The sequence below is a fragment of the Heptranchias perlo genome, chromosome 35 (assembly GCF_035084215.1).
Source record: "Heptranchias perlo isolate sHepPer1 chromosome 35, sHepPer1.hap1, whole genome shotgun sequence".
Taxonomy (NCBI): Eukaryota; Metazoa; Chordata; class Chondrichthyes; order Hexanchiformes; family Hexanchidae; genus Heptranchias; species Heptranchias perlo.
In genome coordinates this window covers 24,678,914-24,697,709 of record NC_090359.1, presented here as the reverse complement: position 1 = coordinate 24,697,709, position 18,796 = coordinate 24,678,914, and the positions used below count along the sequence as shown (strand labels likewise).

Below are 18,796 nucleotides of genomic sequence, written 5' to 3'. Positions count from 1 at the left end.
ATCAGGAAGTAGAATCAGTATGGGTGGAGATAAGACGGGGCAGAAAACACTGGTGGGTGTAGTTTAGAGGCCCCCTGACAGTAGCAATACTGTTGGACAGAGTATTAATCAAGAAATAATCGGAGCCTGTAACAAAGGTAATGCAATAATCATGGGGGGGTGCTTCAATCTTCACATAGACTGGGCAAATCAAATTGGCAAAGGTCGTCTGGAGGATGAGTTAATGGAATACATCCGAGACAGTTTCCTAGAACAATATGTCGTGGAACCAACCAGGGACCAGACTATTTTAGATCTTGTCTTGTGTAATGAGACAGGGTTAATTAGTAATCTCATAGTAAAGGATCCTCTGGGGAAGAGTGATCATAATATGATAGAATTTCACATCGAGTTTGAGAGTGATGTATTTAAGTCCGAAACTAGAGTCTTAAACTTAAACAAAGCCAATTGCATAGGTATGAGGGGCGAGTTGGCTAAGGTAGATTGGGAAATTAGATTGAAGGGTATGATGGTAGATAAGCAATGGCAAACATTTAAAGAAATATTTCAATATTCTCAATGAATATACATTCCATTTAAGAAATAAAAAGTCCACCGGAAATGTGATTCATCCGTGGCTAACTAAAGAAGTTAAGGATGGTATTAGATTAAAAGATGAGGCCTATAATGTTGCGATGAAGATTAGTAAGCCTGAGGATTGAAGAGTTTTAGAAACCACCAAAGGATGACCAAAAAATTGGTGAGGGAGAAAATAGAATGAGAGTAAACTAGCAAGAAATACAAAAACAGATTGTAAAAGCTTCTACAAGTATGTAAAAAGGAAGAGTGTAGCAAAAGTAAATATTGATCCCTTCGAGGCTGAGACAGGAGAAATTATAATGGGGAATTAGGAAATGGCAGAGATGTTAAACAAATATTTTGTATCTGTCTTCACAGTAGAAGACACAAAAAGCCTACCAGAAATAGTGGGGAACCAAGGGTCTAATGAGAGTGAGGAACTTAAAACAATTAATATCAGTAGAGAACAAGTACTGGAGAAACTAATAGGACTAAAAGCTGAAATCCCCTGGACCTGATGGCCTACATCCTAAGGTTCTAAAAGAGGTGGCTGCCAAGATAGTGGATGCATTGGTTGTGATCTTCCAAAATTCCCGAGATTCTAGAACGGTCACAGCAGATTGGAAGGTAGCAAACGTAACCCCGCTATTCAAGAAAAGAGAGAGAAAACAGGGAACTACAGGTCAGTTAGCCTGACATCAGTCGTTGGGAAAATGCTGGAATCCATTATTAAGGACGTGGTGAAAGGGCATTTGGAAAATCATAATATGATTAGGCAGAGTCAACATGGTTTTATGAAAGGGAAATCGTGTTTGACAAATCTATTAGAGTTTTTTGAAGGCGTAACTAGCAGGGTAGATGAAGGGGAACCAGTGGATGTGGTATATTTGGATTTTCAAAAGGCATTCGATAAGGTGCCACATAAAAGGGTGTTACGCAAGTTAAGGGCTCATGAGGTTGGGGATAATATATTAGCATGGATAGAGGATTGGTTAACGGACAGAAAACAGAGAGTAGGAATAAATGGGTCGTTCTCAGGTTGACAGGCTATAACTAGTGGGGTGCCGCAAGGATCGGTGCTGGGGCCTCAGCTATTTACAGTCTATTAATGACTTAGATGAAGGGACTGAGTGTAATGTATCCAAGTTTGCTGACAATACAAAACTAGTTGGGAAAGTAAGCTGTGAGGAGAACACAATCTGCAAAGGGATATAGACAGGTAAAGAGAGTGGGCAAGAAGGTGGCAGATGGAGTATAATGTGGGGAAATCGGTAGGAAGAATGGAAAAAAAGAATATTTTTAAAAATGGTGACAAACTATTAAATGTTGGTGACCAGAGACACTTGGGTGTCCTGGTACAAGAAACACAAAAAGTTTGCATGCAGGTACAGCAAGCAATTAGGACGGCAAATGACATGTTGCCCTTTATTGCAAGGGGGTTGGAGTACAAGAGTAAGGAAGTCTTACTATTGTACACGGCTTTGGTGAGACCTCACCTGGAGTACTGTGTACAGTTTTGGTCGTCTTATCTAAGGAAGGATATACTTGCCTTGGGGGCAGTGCAACGAAGGTTCACTAGATTGATTCCTGGGATGAGACGGTTGTCCTATGAGGAGAGATTGAGTAGAATGTGCCTATACTGTCGAGTTTAGAAGAATGAGAGGTGATCTCATTGGGACATATAAGATTCTGAGAGGGCTTGACAGGGTAGATGCTGAGAGGTTGTTTCCCGTGGCTGGAGAGTCTAGAACTAGGGGGCAAAGTCTCAGGATAAGGGGTCGGCCATTCAAGACTGAGCTGGGGAGGCATTTCTTCACTCAGAGGGTTGTGAATCTTTGGAGCTCTCTACCCCAGAGGGCTGTGGATGCTGAGTCGTTGAGAATGTTCCAGGCTGAGATCGATGGATTTTTTGGACACTAAGGGAATCGAGGGATATGGGGATCGGGCGGGAAAGTGGAGTTGAGGTTTGAAGGTCAGCCACGAACGTATTGAATGGCGGAGCAGGCTCGAGGGGCCGAATGGCCTACTGCTCCTATTTCTCATGTTCTTATGTAAATGCCTCCTTAAAACCCACCTCTTCAGCCACCTCTCATCCTGTTCCAGTCTGACCCCCAACAACTCGTGCTTATATAGCGCCATTAACGTAGTGAAATATCCCAGGGCGCTTCACAGGAGCGATTATCAAACAAAATTTGACACCGAGCCAGATATTAGCACAGTTTGGTCAGAGGTAGGTTTTAAGGAGCGTCTTAAAGGAGGGGGGGGGGGCGATAGGTTTAGCGAGGTAACTCCAGACCTTAGGGCCCAGGCAGCTGAAAGCACGACAGCCAATGATGGAGCAATGCAAATCGGGGATGCGCGACAGGCCAGAATTGGAGGAGCGCAGAGATCTCGGAGGCTCGTGGGGCTGGAGGAGGTTACGGAGATGGGGGAGGGGGTGAGGTCATGGAGGGATTTGATTGCAAGGGTGAGAATTTTAAAATCGAGGCGATGCCGGACCGGGAGCCAGTGTCGGTCAGCGAGCGCAGTGGGTGATGGGTGAACGGGACTTGGTGCGAGTTAGGATACGGGGCAGCAGAGTTTTTGGATGGGCTCAAGTTTGGGGAGGGCGGGAGGCCGGCCGGGAGAGCACTGGAATAGCCGAGTCTGGAGGTAGCAAAGGTTGTGAAGAGCGGTGGAAGCTTTTTCTTCGTTCAAGGCCCCTGTATAAGTGTGTGGTTTCCTTCAGAGGAGTGATCCAGTCACACAGGGGCTATCAGCTCATTGCTATGCCGGAGATTTCGATGCAAAGGTCTGAGCGTAATTCCACGTCGCTCACTGTGGTAATTACTGTAGCGAGTTCTTTTAAGGGACCGGCAATAGAAACAAACAGTGTAGTCATCGGGCTTATTTAGGGTGCTGGTGCCAGGACACTGTGGGAAAATGCACTTGAGCCAACACACTTCGTTGTGTAACTGTGATGCTCTTAATTCATTAACTCGTGTTCCTCTCATTCCCCGCCCCCAGTGACTGACCTGTACCCACCAGTGTTCAGCTCAGTGTTTTCCCCAGCCACAGTCCATGGTTTGTGAGGACAGACTCTCTAATGAGGGACTTCAGTTGTGTGGAGCGACTGTAAGAGAAGCTGGGATTGTTCTCCGTACAGCAGAGAAGGTTAAACAACGTGTTCCAAATTATGAGCGAATAAGGAGATTCTGTTCCCACCAGCGGGAGGGTCGGTAACCAGAGGACGCAGATTTTAAGACGGGGCCTCGGTTTGACGCCTCATCCGAAAGACGGCGCCTCCGACAGTGCAGCACTCCCTCGGTAATGGCACTGGGAGCGTCAGCCTGGAGTGGGACTCGAACCCACAACCATCTGACTCTGAGGCGAGAGTGCTACCCAATGAGCCACTTAGCCCGTAGATGGTTGCTGTAGTACAGATGCTCCTGCCTCCCTTAGTACAGACGGCGAGGCTGTCACCGCCTTGTACCCCGGCTGTGGGATTGAGTCGGCCGCTGGTGTGCAGTGGACTCGCTGTTGTGGCGTGCTGAGCTTGACTGTATTTAAAAGTTGCTCGGGAGTGCTGCTCTGCTTCAGCGGATTGTGTTTTTGCAAAGCTTCAAGTGGCAGAAATGCAAATTAAAGGGACCTTGCTCCGTTTCAAAGTTGCCACACCTTTTATTGGCATTTGTTATGGAGCAGCAGGGTGCTTAGCTGCTTTAAAACGATTGATGTGCAACTCGCCTCAATACCTCTGCGTGGAAATTGCACCACCTAATTTAAAACGGGATAAAATAGTGGGCAAAGCTGATTTAAAGGAGTTGACGGGATAGATAGAGAGAAACTATTTCCTCTGGAGGGGGGAGTCCAGAACAAGGGGGCATAACCTTAAAATTGGAGCCAGGCTGTTCAGGGGTGATGTCAGGAAGCACTTCTTCACACAAAAAGGGGAGTGGAAATCTGGAACTCACTCTTTTCCCCTCCGAAAAGCTGTTGAGACTGGGGGTCAATTATAAACTTCAAAGCTGAGATTGATAGATTTTTGTTAGGCAAGGGTATTTAAGGCTTATTGAAGCAAGGCAGGTAGATACAGATCAGCCATGATCTAATTGAATGGCAGAACAGGTTCGAGGGCCTGAAGAGCCACCTTCTGAGATGGAATCTCAGGAGCGCATTAAGTGTTCGTATCTGACCTCCTCGCTGCCCAGTAGAAATCTCAGCACAGAGGAAGGCGGCCGTTCAGCCCATCGCGCCTGCGCTGGTGCCGAGTCTTCGACCTGAGCTGTCTACTTCAATCCCATCTCCCTGCCCTCTTTACTTTTGGGCTCCTTGTTTGTGCTGCTCGGGGAAGTTATGATTGCAGCGTAGAGTCGAGTCGAAATCGAAGGTGTGGATGCGTCGAGCCACGTGGCTGCATTGATGAAATGCCGTCTTTACTTCAAGTAAAGAGCGTTGAGTTCACTCTCACATTTAAAATGACTCTCTCTCGTACAGTAGTTTGCGGAGCCAATAGTTGAATGATGGAGTGGTCAATCTCTGGAAGGGTCTCCTGAGGGAGGCGGTGGAAGCAATTGGCGTTGATTCAACCAAACGCAAATCCGATTTCTTTCAGAAAATAACATTTTGCGATACAGTGTAGGAGACGTGACGTGGGGTGAGTGTGACGGGCTTGGGAAGTGACTTTGGACCGATGGATTCCCAAAGCTCTCCACCACTGGGGGTTTTCCTCGCCTCATGTTACGGTCTGTTGTGGATTAATTGAGAGAGATTGATTGCCATGATTGGTCAACAACACAGTTATCGTTGCATTAAGCGACCGCTGGGATGGTAGAAGACGAACTAGATGGGCCTTGGTCGTCTTTCGTCCAGAAATTCCTATGTTGATTATTTTTGCAATTTTCTTCCCCCCCCCCCGGTGTTCTGTGGGTATAGGCAGCCCTCAGGTGGGGAGTCTCTGAGTGCGATTGTTGACTGGCTGGAGAGTGGGGGTGGGCTTTATAACTGCGCCTGATCCCATGTGCACTTTCCAGCAGAGACCCCTTAGGTAGTGATGAGGTGGGCTGGCTTCTCTTTTTCAACCTATTTTCTCCTCCCGGGGCACAACCCATTTGTAGAAACCCCTTTTCCCCCCCCCACTGCCCACGATTGCAGTCTCGGCTAGGATCACCATACCCGGCACTGATAGCAGGTGGAACGTTGGATATCCCAGGTCAACATGGCTCACTGTCGTTTTGTAGGGGGTGGAGAGTATTGAAATACTTTTAAACAAGGAAATTTCTTTTAAGAATCTCGGCGTGAGGGAGGTGGCAGGGTGGGGGAGGTCTCGATGTCTTTTGTGCAACAACTTTATTGAGCTGGAAAAAAAAGTCTCAAAACTCTTCACAGGAGGGAAGGGAGTGAATGCCAAGTGTTTGGCAGAAGAGATGAGTTTTGAGAAGGTTTTTTTTTTAAAAAAAGACAGGGAGGAATGGAAAAGTTCGAGGAAAGAGTTCCAGAGATCAGAGCTGATGGTTCTATCGTCAGTAAAACATGGCGGGGGGGGGGAAAGAGGGAGAAGGCCAATATGGGACACTGCAGCTCCAAGGGAGCAAGACTGAACTGCCTGTGATGGTGAAGAGGCCTCGTCCGTAGGTGGCCTTTCCTGCTTGTTGCTGAGTTTCTCTTTGAAGCTTAAAAACCAGTCGATTCACAGGTCTTGCCATGAACTGTTATTTCTGTGATTCCCATTACACTTGTATTTTAAAAAAAAATATAAACCATTTTTTTTCTCTGTTTAGAAGTTAATTCGTCCACTCGGGCAGATTTGCTGAAACTTGCACTGCATCGAAAGTCGGGGATCAGGGTTTTCCTTCAGTTGTTTTCACCAGCTCGTCGTACTACGTCAAACAGTAAAGTTCAGACCCCCCCCCCCACTTCGAGTCTTGTTCGCTTCAACTCTGGGCCTGGCTTCTGATTTACATAGAATTTACAGCAGGGAAACGGGCCATTCGGCCCAACTGGTCTGTGCTGTTTATGATCCACACAAGCCTCCTCTTCCCACTACTTCAACTAACCCTATCAGCATGACCTTCTATTCCTTTCACCCTCATGTATGCATCCAGCTTCCCCGTAAATGCATCTACGCTATTCGCCTCAACTACTCCCAGGTTCCACATTCTCTCCAAGTTTCTCCTGAATTCCCTATTGGATTTATTAGTGACTAGCATATATTTATGGCCCCCTAGTTTTGGTCTCCCCCACAAGTGGAAACATCTTCTCTACGTCTACCCTATCAATCCCCTTCATAATTTTAAAGACCTCCATCAGGTCACCCCTCAGCCTTCTCTTTTGTTTCTCTAGAAAAGAGTCTACTTTCCTGTTTCCTCACTGGGTAAATGTGTTGCCCAGTGTAGTACTGAGGCTGCTCCAAGCTCTATCTATGGCCTGCTCTGCGAGTGCTGCTCCCAGTCGGGGGGGGGTGGGGGCTGGTGAGGCTCTGGAATGCAAAGGGAGATAATAGGCCACGGATCCCATTCCTGATCCACTGCACTGCCCTGCCCTGTCCTTCCAGCCGGTGCAGTGTGAACGTTGGGTCAGGACATGATTTGGCCTTGTCTCTGTTGGTATTTGGGATCAAATTGCCTGACGCCCACTCTCCAGCAACAACTACTTGCGTTTATATAGCGGCTGTGACGTAGTAAAATCTCCCAAGACGCTTCACAGGAGAGTTATCAAACAAAAATTGACATCGAGACGAAGGAGATATTAGGACAGGTGACCAAAAGTGTGGTTAAAGAGGTAGGTTTTAAGTGGCGTCTTTAAGGAGGAGAGAGAGAGAGAGAGAGAGAGAGGTGGAAGGTCTCACTAAGAATGATGGCGCATCGGAGACCATACCCGACCACGGGTCGATGCGTTCAGGAGAGGAAATGGTACAAACCATTGTGAGGGGGGGGGGGGAAAAGAAAACAGCAATCTTTTGTTCTGGAATATTCTTCCATTTTAGGAGCAGCAAGTGGTGAAACTGCTTGACTATCTCTGATCTTTTTTTGTGAAGTACAGCATTCCCTCACACATCTTGCACTATCTCCTGTTTCTGGTCTTTCAAATTCCTGATCTTAAGCTCTGTGTGTGTTATTTTTTGAGATTTGGATGGAACTTTTTAATTTCCTTTTCACTGACTTGGATTGAAGAGGAATTTCGAGCCTACAGTTTATCAGCTCCAGTAATACCTGTAGGCTTGGCTGGGCTACTCCCAGCGACAGCTCATCTATTAACATCTCGAAACATTATGGATTTAAACCAAGTTTGGGTGGGGGGTGGGTGTGCGTACACCTCCCCTGACCATTGCTAGCAGTGAAGTCCACGGACTCGCTGTTCTAGGTGTCGGACGTGGCTCAGTGGTAGCGGTCCTGCCTCTGGGTCAGAAGGTCGTGCATCGGGGCCCCGTCTGCCCCCTCAGGTGGACGTAAAAGATCCCACGGCACTGTTTGGAAAAAGAGCAGGGGGAGTCCTGGGCCCTCGACCAACGTCGTATTATTTTTAAGAAAACAAAAACAGATGATCTGGCCATTGACACGTTGCTGTTTGTGGGATCTTGCTGTGCGCAAGTTGTCCGTCCCTTTTTCCTACATTACAACAGTGACTACACTTCATTGGCTGTAAAGTGCTTTGGGACATCCTGAGGTTGTGAAATATAAATGCAAGTTCTTTCTTTCCTCCTCCTCTTTCCCCCCCTTCCTATTCCAATTTCAATTCCCCCTCCCCTCCACAAAAACAAAGTGTGATACGCTGTAAATTTCACAATTGCCGTGCATGCTAAATGTGAGACTCATTATAAAATACGCTTTTTAAAAAAAAAAAAAATGGCTTGTGTAATTAGACGATGGGAAGGACGATAGTGATTCATAGAACCGTAGAAAAGATACAGCGCAGAAGGGGGCCATTCGGCCCACCGTGTCCGCGCCGGCTCGAAGAACAACCAGGTGCCCATTCTAATCCCACCTTCCAGCACCCGATCCGTAGTCCTGCAGCTTACAGCACTTTAGGTGCAGGTCCAGGTACTTTTTAAAAGAGTTGAGGGTCCCTGCCTCTACCACCAATTCGGGCAGTGAATTCCATACACCCACCACCATCTGGGTAAAAAAAAGCTTTTCCTCATGTCCCCTCTAATCCTTCTGCCAATCAGCTTAAACCTGTGTCCTCTAGTTCTTGAACTCTCCGCTCGGGGAAACGGGTACTTCCAGTCTACTCTATCCAGGCCCCTCATAATTTTGTACACCTCAATCAAGTCCCCCCTCAGCCTCCTCTGCTCCAAGGAAAACAACCCCAGCCTATCCAATCTCTCCTCGCAGCTGCAATTTTCAAGCCCTGGCAACATTCTTGTAAATCTTCTCCGCGCGCTCTCTCCGGAGCAATTACCTCCTTCCTGGTGACCAGATTCACGTGGATTCGGCTCCTGGCAAGAATTTTCTGTAATAATTCCATTTCCATTGTGAATAATTTGTGTTGGTGGAGCAGTTGGTTTTGCCATGCCGACCGCGTGTGGGCCCGCGCCTGACTCCAGTCCCGCACTTATTACAACTGACCCTTAATGCCCTCCGAAGTGGACACCCAGTTTGAAGAAGCATTGCGACAAAACGCGAAGGCCCACCACCTCAGGACAACCAGGCTGTAAATGTGGCCTTACCAGCGTCGCGTACGTCCTGAGATCAAATAATTTAAAAAAAAAAGCCTATCCTCCAGAACGAAATGAAGAGCGAAAGGTATAAGGCGTCACTCTAAAATATTCAGTGATGCAGCAAATCATTTGAATTAACTTGCCCTATAAATGGGGTCAACTAAATGTGACCAACCCATCTTGGCGTCATCTAACCACTCTATTGCTCTCCCGTCCCATTTGCTCTTTTAATATTGTGCTCAATAATAAAACGAATACCGGGGCTGCAATTTAATTTCTCTCGCCTCGTAGCCTGTTTCCTTTCTTGTGGAAATCCGACCAGCCCTGGAGTGCTAATAACCCCCTTTGTTTTCTGTGCTCTTGTTACGGGTAAGGGGGTCGTTCTGACGTAACTGCTTCTGGGCATACGCTCGGGGCTGCAGGCGCCTCTCGGGAGCTCGTAGCCATTCAGCCCCTCGAGCCTGTTCCGCCATTCAATTAGATCATCATGGCTGATCTATAATCTTAACTCCCATCTACCTGTCTTGGTTCCGTAACCCTTAATACTTCACCCAACAAAAATCTATCAATCTCAGTTTTGACATTTTCAATTGACCCCCAGCCTCAACAGCATTTTGGGGGAGAGAGTTCCAGATTTCCACTACCCTTTTGTGTGAAGAAGTGCTTCCTGACATCACCCCTGAACGGCCCGGCTCTAATTTTAAGGTTATGCCCCCTCGTTCTGGAATTCCACACTAGAGGAAATAGTTTCTCTCTAACACCTCTCTGGCTTTGGGCTGGACAGTTTGAACGTTGAGCTAGCTTTTCCCCTGCCTCTTGTGTCCTGTGGGATCCCACCTCCCTGTGACCCCCCCCCATCATCTCCTGGAGCATCACTGACCTCATCATCTTCTCTGGAGATCTTCCCCCTATGGCCTCCAACCTCACAGTCCTCCAACCCCCACCCAGCCGGTTTCTATCCACCCCCTCCCCCCAAGATCCACAAACACGACTGTCCCTCTTCTCTTAACTCCATTGTATTTTCTCCCCTTGTCCAGTCCCTACTCATCTAAGAGGAACACTTGCATTTATATAGCGCCTTTCATGACCCCAGAACGTCCCAAAGTGCTTTACAGCCAATGAAAGTGTTTTTTTTTTTTTGAAGTGTGCAGTCGCTGTTGTAATATAGGAAACAAGGCAGCCAATTTGCGCACAGCAAGATCCCACAAACAGCAATGTGATAATGACCAGATAATCTGTTTTTCGGTGCTGGTTGAGGTATACATATTGGCCTGGACACCAGGCTCCCCTGCCGCCTCTTCGAAATAGTGCAATGGGATCATTTACGTCCACCTGAGAGGGCAGACGGGGCCTCGGTTTAACATCCCTAAGAAAGACCAGAGATGCTGCCTGACCTGCTGAGTGTTTGCAGCAATTTTCTGTTTTTATCTTGGGGAGTGGGAGGGGGAAAATCAAGAACAAAGGGACATAATAAAATTAGAGCCAGGCCATTCAGGAGGGAAATCAGGAAGCATTTTCACAGAGTAGTGAAAATCTGGAAATCTCTTTCTCTGCAACCCCCCCCACCCCCCCAAAAAAAAAGCCTGTGGATGCTGGGGGTCGATTAGAGCTTTCAAGACTTGAGATCAATAGATTTTTGTTAGGTAAGGGTACGGAGGGATATGGAGTTGAGGTGCAGGTCAGCCATGATCTGATTGAATGGTGGGGCAGGTTCGAGGGGCTGAGTGGCCTCCTCATTGTTCCTATTTTATCCTGAGCAGGTTGTCCGATGGCTGGCCTCACTGTGACTGGATGAGGCAGGTGGGAAGGGATGCCAGCAGAGCAGAAAGGACAAGTGCAATTAAAACTGGTTATCGTTCTGTCAAAAGCCACACGGACGCACTGCTTGGAATTTATGGCTTTATTGATCAAAGCAGTAGAAAACAAAACAGCTTGTGTTGAAATGGGTCATTGGCAGTAAGTGCGGATTAAACTTTGGCACTCGTAAATGAAAAGGCAGTAGATCTTGTGTTTGAAAATCTATTCTGTGCGTCAGGGAGCTGCTTTAAAAGGTAACCTTCACTCTGGGCTTGGTGGTCAGGCTATGTGTGGGTCCTATTAACTGACCCTGACGACTGTGGTGGAATCAGACTGTATGTAACCTCGGCGTCCTGCTTGACCCTGAGCTGAGGTTCCGACCCCCATGTCCTCTCCATTAACCAAGACCGTCTACTTCCACCTCTAACATCGCCCGCCTCTGCCGCTGCCTCAGCTTCCCAAACCCTCGTCCGTGCCTTTGTTCACCTCTGGACTCGACTATTCCAATGCTCTCCTGGCCGGCCCCCCCCATCTTCCACCCTCCATTAAATTTGAGCTCATCCAAAATTCTGCTGCCCCGTATCCTAACTCGCACCAACGCCTCGATTTAAAAAAAAAAAAAATTCTCACTTGATTTCAAATCCCTCGCTCCTCCCTATCTCTGTAACCTCCTACAACCCTCCGAGATCTCTGCGTTCCTCCAACTCTGGCCTCGTGTCCATCTCTTTTTTTTTTTCCCCCGCCCCTTCCCTTCGTCCCGCCATTGGTGGCCATGCCTCCAGCCGCCTCGGAATTTCCTCCCGAAAACTCATCGCCCCGCTCTCCTCCTTTAAGACCCTCCTTAAAACCTACCTCTTTTGACCAAGCTTTTGGTCACCTGTCCTGATGTCTCCTTTTTGGCTTAGTGTCTGACATCGCTCTTGTAAAGCGCCTTGGGAGGTTTTACTACGTTAAAGGTGCTATATAAATGCAAGTTGTTATGTATCGTACGAGAACGTAACTGTCACTGAACAGGACCGGTCAGGTTGTTTACAAGGATGATACCAGAACTGAGAGGTCATAACTACCAGGAAAGACTGAACAGACTGGGGCTCTTTTTCTCTAGAAAGCAGAAGGCTGAAGGGTGACCTGATAGAGGTCTTTGAAATTATGAATGGGCTTAATAGGGTAGACAGAGATGTTTTTAAAAAAAAAAATATTCCCCTTGTGGGGGTGTCCAAAACTAGAGGCCATAAATATAAGATAGTCACCATAAATCCAGTAGGGAATTCAGGAGAAACTTCTTTACCCAGAGAGTGGTGAGAATGTGGAACTCGCTCCCACAAGGAGTAGTTGAGGCGAATAGCACGGATGCATTTAAGAGGAAGCTAAAGAAGTACACGAGGGAGAGGGGAATAGAAGGATATGCTGATAGGGTGAGATGCAGTAGGGGGGGGGGGGAGGAGGCTCGTGTGGAGCATAGACCAGTTGGGCCGAATGGCCTGTTTCTGTGCTGTAAAATTCTATGTAACCTGTGAGAACATGGCCGCGTACAGTCGCTCAACAGGACCGGGCAGGCTGTTTAATATATCCGCCGGCTCGGCCGATGGGCGTCAGAACCCTGCGCTCACTGTCCGCTTGTGCGCTCTCCGTGTAAAAGCACCTGCTGTTGCAAACAGAAATACGACATGCCTTGTGCCTCTGGCCAGCTTGGCAGCTGTTGTGTGTACGCTACAGCACAGCCTGTGAACTTGGCAGCAATGTTAAAACAGCTCGTATATCATGCTAAGTGCTTTTAATAACCAAAAGCAGCAGGTAACTGCTATGAGGATACCAATAAATTTTGTTCCTTCCCTAATGCCTGCTTATTGACTTTTGCCTTGTGTCAATACTGTTACCCTGGGCTTTGTAATATGGCACTGTCAACAAATAGTCTTTCTTCAGCTGTTGTAACTCCTCGTTCTGTAATGGAAGCAGGGCGATCTTATCCCTATCGTTGGCGGCCGTGCCTTCAGCCAGCTAGGAGTAAGCTGTAGAATTCCCATGCCAAATCTCTCCATCTCGCTCTCCTTTTTTAAGATTCTCCTTTGAAACTTACCTCTTACCTGTCCCTGTATCTCCTTACGTGGGCTCGGTGTCGATTTTTTTTGTGAAGCGCCTTGGGACGTCTTACGACGTTGAAGGCGCTGTATTAAGTGCAAGTTGTTGTTGACTGTCCTTTTTTGATTTGTAACATGAATCCATTTCTGTTTGAGAAAGCAGCGCTCCCTCGATGTTCGTTTGTTGTGGGGGGGGGTTAGATGGTGGGAAGATCGCTCTGTGCTCAGTCGTAGTGGATAACGATCGACAAAGAAAAGTGTGCTGATAAACTCAGCTACGGAAACAGTGAAAACCGTCGGCTCGATCCCCGATCGGTGTTGAATTACCCGATCTCGACTGACCCAACCACAGGTGGCCTGTGCCGTTCAGGTCAGCGTGCATGTAGCTATGTTGTGCCCTATTGGGTATGGGAGGAAAGCACGAAGTGATTCCACCCATAAATTGCTCTGCCAAGTTGTATTTTGTGATGACTGGAACATGTACACTAACTTGCGTTCAATTTTCTTTCTCTTTTTCAGAGTGTTTAAAAAGTCCAGTCCCAATTGCAAGGTAAGAGGATTGTTCTTTGTGTGTTCCTGTATGTCGCAAAGTCAGCTCCATGCCTTGGAATACAAGGAAAGGACTTTCATTTCTATAGCGCCTTTCATGTCCTCGGGACGTCCCAAAGCGCTTTACAGCCAATTAAGTACTTTTGAAGTGCAGTCACCATTGTAACGTAGGAAACGTGGCAGCCAATACGTGCACAGCAAGATCCCACAAACAGCAAATGAGATAAGTGACCAGATAGTTTGTTTTGCTGTTGGTGGTGGGATAAATATTGGCTCAGGACAGCAGGGAGAACTCCCCTGCTCTTCTTCGAATAGTGGCCGTGGGATCTTTATACTTCCGCCGGAACAGGCAGACGAGGCCTCCGTCATCCGAAAGGCAGCACCCACTGAGAGCGCAGCGCTCCCCCCCGTACTGCACTGGGATTGTCGGCCTAGATTACGTGCTCAAGTCTCTGGAGTGGGACTTGAACCCATGACCTTCTGACTCATAGTGACTGCTGCCACTGAGCCAATAGTGTACATGATACTGGTGAACCATCTGTTGCAAATTGCATTGCATCTTTGCTGTTGTCCCAAGAAAAAGAAGGTTTCTGCTTGATTTCCTGAGAGCTATGTTTGTTTGACTTGAGATATTTGTTTCTTGGCAGAGAGAGAGAGAAAGAAAGAAAGACGGGTTAAAAATTGGTAGAGGAAAGGTCATTTTTTTCCCCCTTGTTTTTTGTTGCTGACGTTCGCTCAGGAACATGGGCGAATTCTGCCTTTTATCATAAAGTGGAGTTGGAAACCAATAGTGAAGGGAAGCTGGTTCTGAAGAAATGTGATGGGGAGAGGAGTAAGCAAATGGTCTAATATTTCAAAAGATAAATTGGGCTGAGGAAGGACATTCGGCACCTCTTTAGCTCATCTCTCCATCTGGTGTTTAAGGTGATTAAAAGAGTTGATGGGGCCAGAGAGGGAGAAACAATTTCCTCCAGTTGGAGGGGGGTGGGGGGAGAGTCCAGAACAAGGGAGCATAACCTTAAAATTAGAGCCAGGCCTTTCAGGGGAGTGGAAATCTGGAACTCTCGGCTGGGGGGTCAATTGAACATTTCGATACCGAGATTGATAGATTTTTGTTAGCCTTGTCCTAACTTCAACCTGTGGCCCCCTTGGCCCCCTTCTCATGGTTTCCTTGGGTGTCGGGTCCTGGGTTGACCTTTTTCCACCGGGTTCGCTATCGTTTAGATCGCTCTCTCCTATGCTTTGCCGAAAGGTTCTGAAAACCAAATAGAACCTGAAGTAGCAGAAAGAAGCCTCGTTTCAATTTGGTAAGTTTCCTCGGTGCTGCCAAATTGCGGAAGGGTTTCAGCCACGTTGGCTGAAAGTCCTTTTCTCCTTTTAAAGAAATCGAAGTATAGAGTCCCATCGTTTGAACTCTCTCTCTCTCCTCGATTGAGAGCTTTGGGAGCTAACTCTGGGAGCTGTGAACCCACCGTTCCAAGTAAGATGGGTTTTGAAGTGATTGGAATATTCTTCCATCTCAGTGGCTCGGTATGGTATGAAGCCGTGCAGCCCAGAGACGTTCCCACTGTGTGTGCTGGTTAGCTGGTCTATACCAGGACAGTAGTGGGGTGGGTGGGGGAAGATTCTACAATATACCTTAGTGCTTCTGGGCTGGTGGGGGGGTGGAAATCAGCAAGGGCCCCCCCCCCCACTTTTAATGATGTGGAGATGCCGGTGATGGACTGGGGTTGACAATTGTAAACAATTTTACAACACCAAGTTATAGTCCAACAAATTTATTTTAAATTCCACAAGCTTTCGGAGGCTTCCTCCTTCCTCAGGTGAACGGTGTGGAAATGACATTTTCGAATCCTTCGCATTTGAAAATCACAGAACAATGCCTGGTGATTACTGCCCGTTGCCAAGGCAATCACAGTGAGCAGACAGAAAGGTGTCACCTAAAAGGCCACCGAATATACAAACCCCCCCCCAAAAAAAGAGAGAAGGAAGACAGTCAATGACCCGTTATATTAAAAACAGATAACATTTGTTCGCTGGTGGGGTTACGTGTAGTGTGACATGAACCCAAGATCCCGGTTGAGGCCGTCCTCATGGGTGCGGAACTTGGCTATCAATTTCTGCTCGACGATTTTGCGTTGTCGTGTGTCTCGAAGGCCGCCTTGGAGTATGCTTACCCGAAGGTCGGTGGCTGAATGTCCTTGACTGCTGAAGTGTTCCCCGACAGGGAGGGAACCCTCCTGTTTGGCGATTGTTGCGCGGTGTCCGTTCATCCGTTGTTTCAGCATCTGCATTAATCGCTGTCCTGCAAACCCTGCTTTGTGTGAGTGTGTGTGTGTGGACATTGGGTGAAGATGGGAAAGGGGCCACCTGAGACAACTTCCTCCCTTGGTCGAATAGCGCCTAGATTCATGTACGAAGAATGGCCACTAGAGCTCCCCAGTGAGAGCCATGCAGAGCAGAGGGGGGGGAAAAAAACGAAGGGGACGGAGAAGAAGAGAGAACAGTACAAAAAGGAAGTGTTTGCACCATGTGTGACAGACTTGAATTTCCAGTTGGATGGAGCTGCTCTGGGAGGTGTGGGAGTTGCCTTCAGCTATTCCTTTGGCTGTGATTCCCTTGTCGCGGCCTGTTCCAGGAGACTGTGGTATATTTTGTTTATTCCTGATATTACTGTGGGTTTTGGCAGCAGTGTTTAGGGTTTTCTTTTTAAATAATCAGTAGCCGAGCTTTCCTTAATCTATATCCCAGCCAAGAAAGAAGGCAGCACCGTCACAACACTGCTAAACAGAGATACTGCTCGAGACACTGGCTAGTTAACGCTTTGTAAACAGACTGTTAATCAATAAGGCTATTTATGCACTGCGATGCAATTGACTTTATGCTGTATTAAATTGCAATAAATGCTGTATTCGTGATATGGATTTGATAGTTTCTCTCCTATCCATCTTATTTCTACCAGTGTTGGGGTGGGGGGAGTCCAGAACAAGGGGGCATAACCTTAAAATTAGAGCCAGGCCGATCAGGGGTGATGTCAGGAAGCACTTCTTCACACAAAGGGGAGTGGAAATCTGGAACTCTCTCGCTCCTCGCCCCCCCCCAAAAAAAAAAGCTGTAGAGGCTAGAGTGGGGGCGGTCAATTGAAAATTTAAAAACTGAGATTGATAGATTTGTTTTTTATGCAAGGGTATTAAGGGATACGGAACCAAGGTGGGTAGATGGAATTAAGATCTGATAGAATGGCGGAACAGGCTCGAAGGGCTGAATGGCCCACTGCTGGTCCCATGTCTGTAGTTTTGGGAGCCCAGCCTTCTGAAGCACAGTAACATGTTGGAGAAGAGTGGGCCGGACGATTCCTGGTCTTGAGGCTCTATCCTGCACAGCAAGATTCCCTGAAATTCATTTGCTTTCATTGTGTCTCCTCGATCTTTTTCTCCCAATCTAGGTATTTGAGAGCAGTGTCCAGGGTAGATTTAAGCATCATTGTTTAAAAGGTAGACAAAGCATTAGTCATTGTTGCTATGTAGGCTAACTTGGCAGCTAACGTGTGCACAGTAAGTCCCCACAAACAGCAATGAGATAAATGACGTATTTTGGCGGTGGTACGAGAGGGGGAGGCCGCTGGCAGAACTCCCTGCTGTCTGAGCAGCGGCATGGGCTCTTTTACATCCGCCTGAATGGGTGGGCGAGGTATCTGTTTTAACGTCTCATCTAAAGGGTGGCGCCTCCTAGAATGCAGCACACGCTCAGTACTGCACTGGAGTTTCAGCCTGGATTATGTGCTCAAGTATCTGGAGTGGGGCTGGAACCCGCAACCTTCGGCTTCTGAGATGAGAGTGCTGCCCACTGAGCCCCTACTGGGCAGTAGGGGACACTCTTCTGAGGTTTGGTCAGAGCAATGGTGGGACAGTGTAGAGGGAGCTTTACTCTGTATCTAACCCGTGCTGTACCTGCCCTGGGAGTGTTTGATGGGACAGTGTAGAGGGAGCTTTACTCTGTATCTAACCCGTGCTGTACCTGCCCTGGGAGTGTTTGCTGGGATAGTGTAGAGGGAGCTTTACTCTGTATCTAACCCGTGCTGTACCTGCCCTGGGAGTGTTTGCTGGGATAGTGTAGAGGGAGCTTTACTCTGTATCTAACCCGTGCTGTACCTGCCCTGGGAGTGTTTGATGGGACAGTGTCGAGGGAGCTTTACTCTGTATCTAACCCATGCTGTACCTGCCCTGGGAGTGTTTGATGGGACAGTGTAGAGGGAGCTTTACTCTGTATCTAACCCCGTGCTGTACCTGCCCTGGGAGTGTTTGATGGGACAGTGTAGAGGGAGCTTTACTCTGTATCTAACCCGTGCTGTACCTGCCCTGGGAGTGTTTGATGGGACAGTGTCGAGGGAGCTTTACTCTGTATCTAACCCATGCTGTACGTTCCCTGGGTGTATTTGATTGGGCAGTGTCGAGGGAGCTTTACTTTGCATCTAACCCGTGCTGTACCTGATCTGTGAGCCAGCCCTCTGTTAACAAGTATTCAGAGAAGTTGATGGTTCCTTGCCGCACGTCCAAACGAAAGATTCTGCAGTTTGGAAGATGCCTTTGGCCAGAGTTTAACTTTATTGCTGTTCTGAAGTGACCTTATTTTGAGTTAGTGAAGCTGAGAGTTGAACGTTTCGGGAGCTGGAAAACTATGAGTAGATGCTGCACAGCTGTCCATTCTGAAAGTGGCTTTGATGCAGTTCCAGGAAAGCGGAGTTGTGTTTGGGAATCAGTGAGCAGCAGAAGTGGCGGTGGTAGTGGCTTAAAATGTATTGTTTCCAACCTAGAGTCCATTTGATGACCATCGTTATACTGCAGGTGGTAACGTAACATTTAACCGCAAGTCCTGGGCTTACAGGTTTGCCAGCTAGCTTGACTCAGTGGGTCGCACTCTCGAATCAGAGTGTCGTGGGTTCAAACCCCAACTCCGGAGACTTGGGAGAACAAATTCTAGGCCAACACTCCAGTGCAGTACCGAGAGAGCCCTGCACTGTCGGAAGTGCCGTCTTTCGGATGAAACATTTAAACCCCAAAACCCTGCCGTCTGTGTGCCTCGATGGTTCAGCGGACAGATCCCATGGCAGTATTTGACGAGCTCTGGTGTCCTGATTAACTCCCTCTCCTCCCTCAACCAACACCAGATTAATTAG

At 47.7% G+C, this 18,796-nt stretch overlaps 1 protein-coding gene across 2 annotated transcripts in view; it reads left to right on the top strand.

The window, feature by feature from the left end:
- Window positions 1-18,796, top strand: part of LOC137302476 (arrestin red cell) — a 107,387-nt gene that overhangs the window by 54,272 nt on the left and 34,319 nt on the right. For both annotated transcript variants that reach the window (XM_067972166.1, XM_067972165.1), the window contains one exon: window positions 13,591-13,621. In XM_067972166.1, coding sequence (XP_067828267.1) covers window positions 13,591-13,621 — 31 coding nt within the window. The remainder of the gene's footprint in view (window positions 1-13,590; window positions 13,622-18,796) is intronic.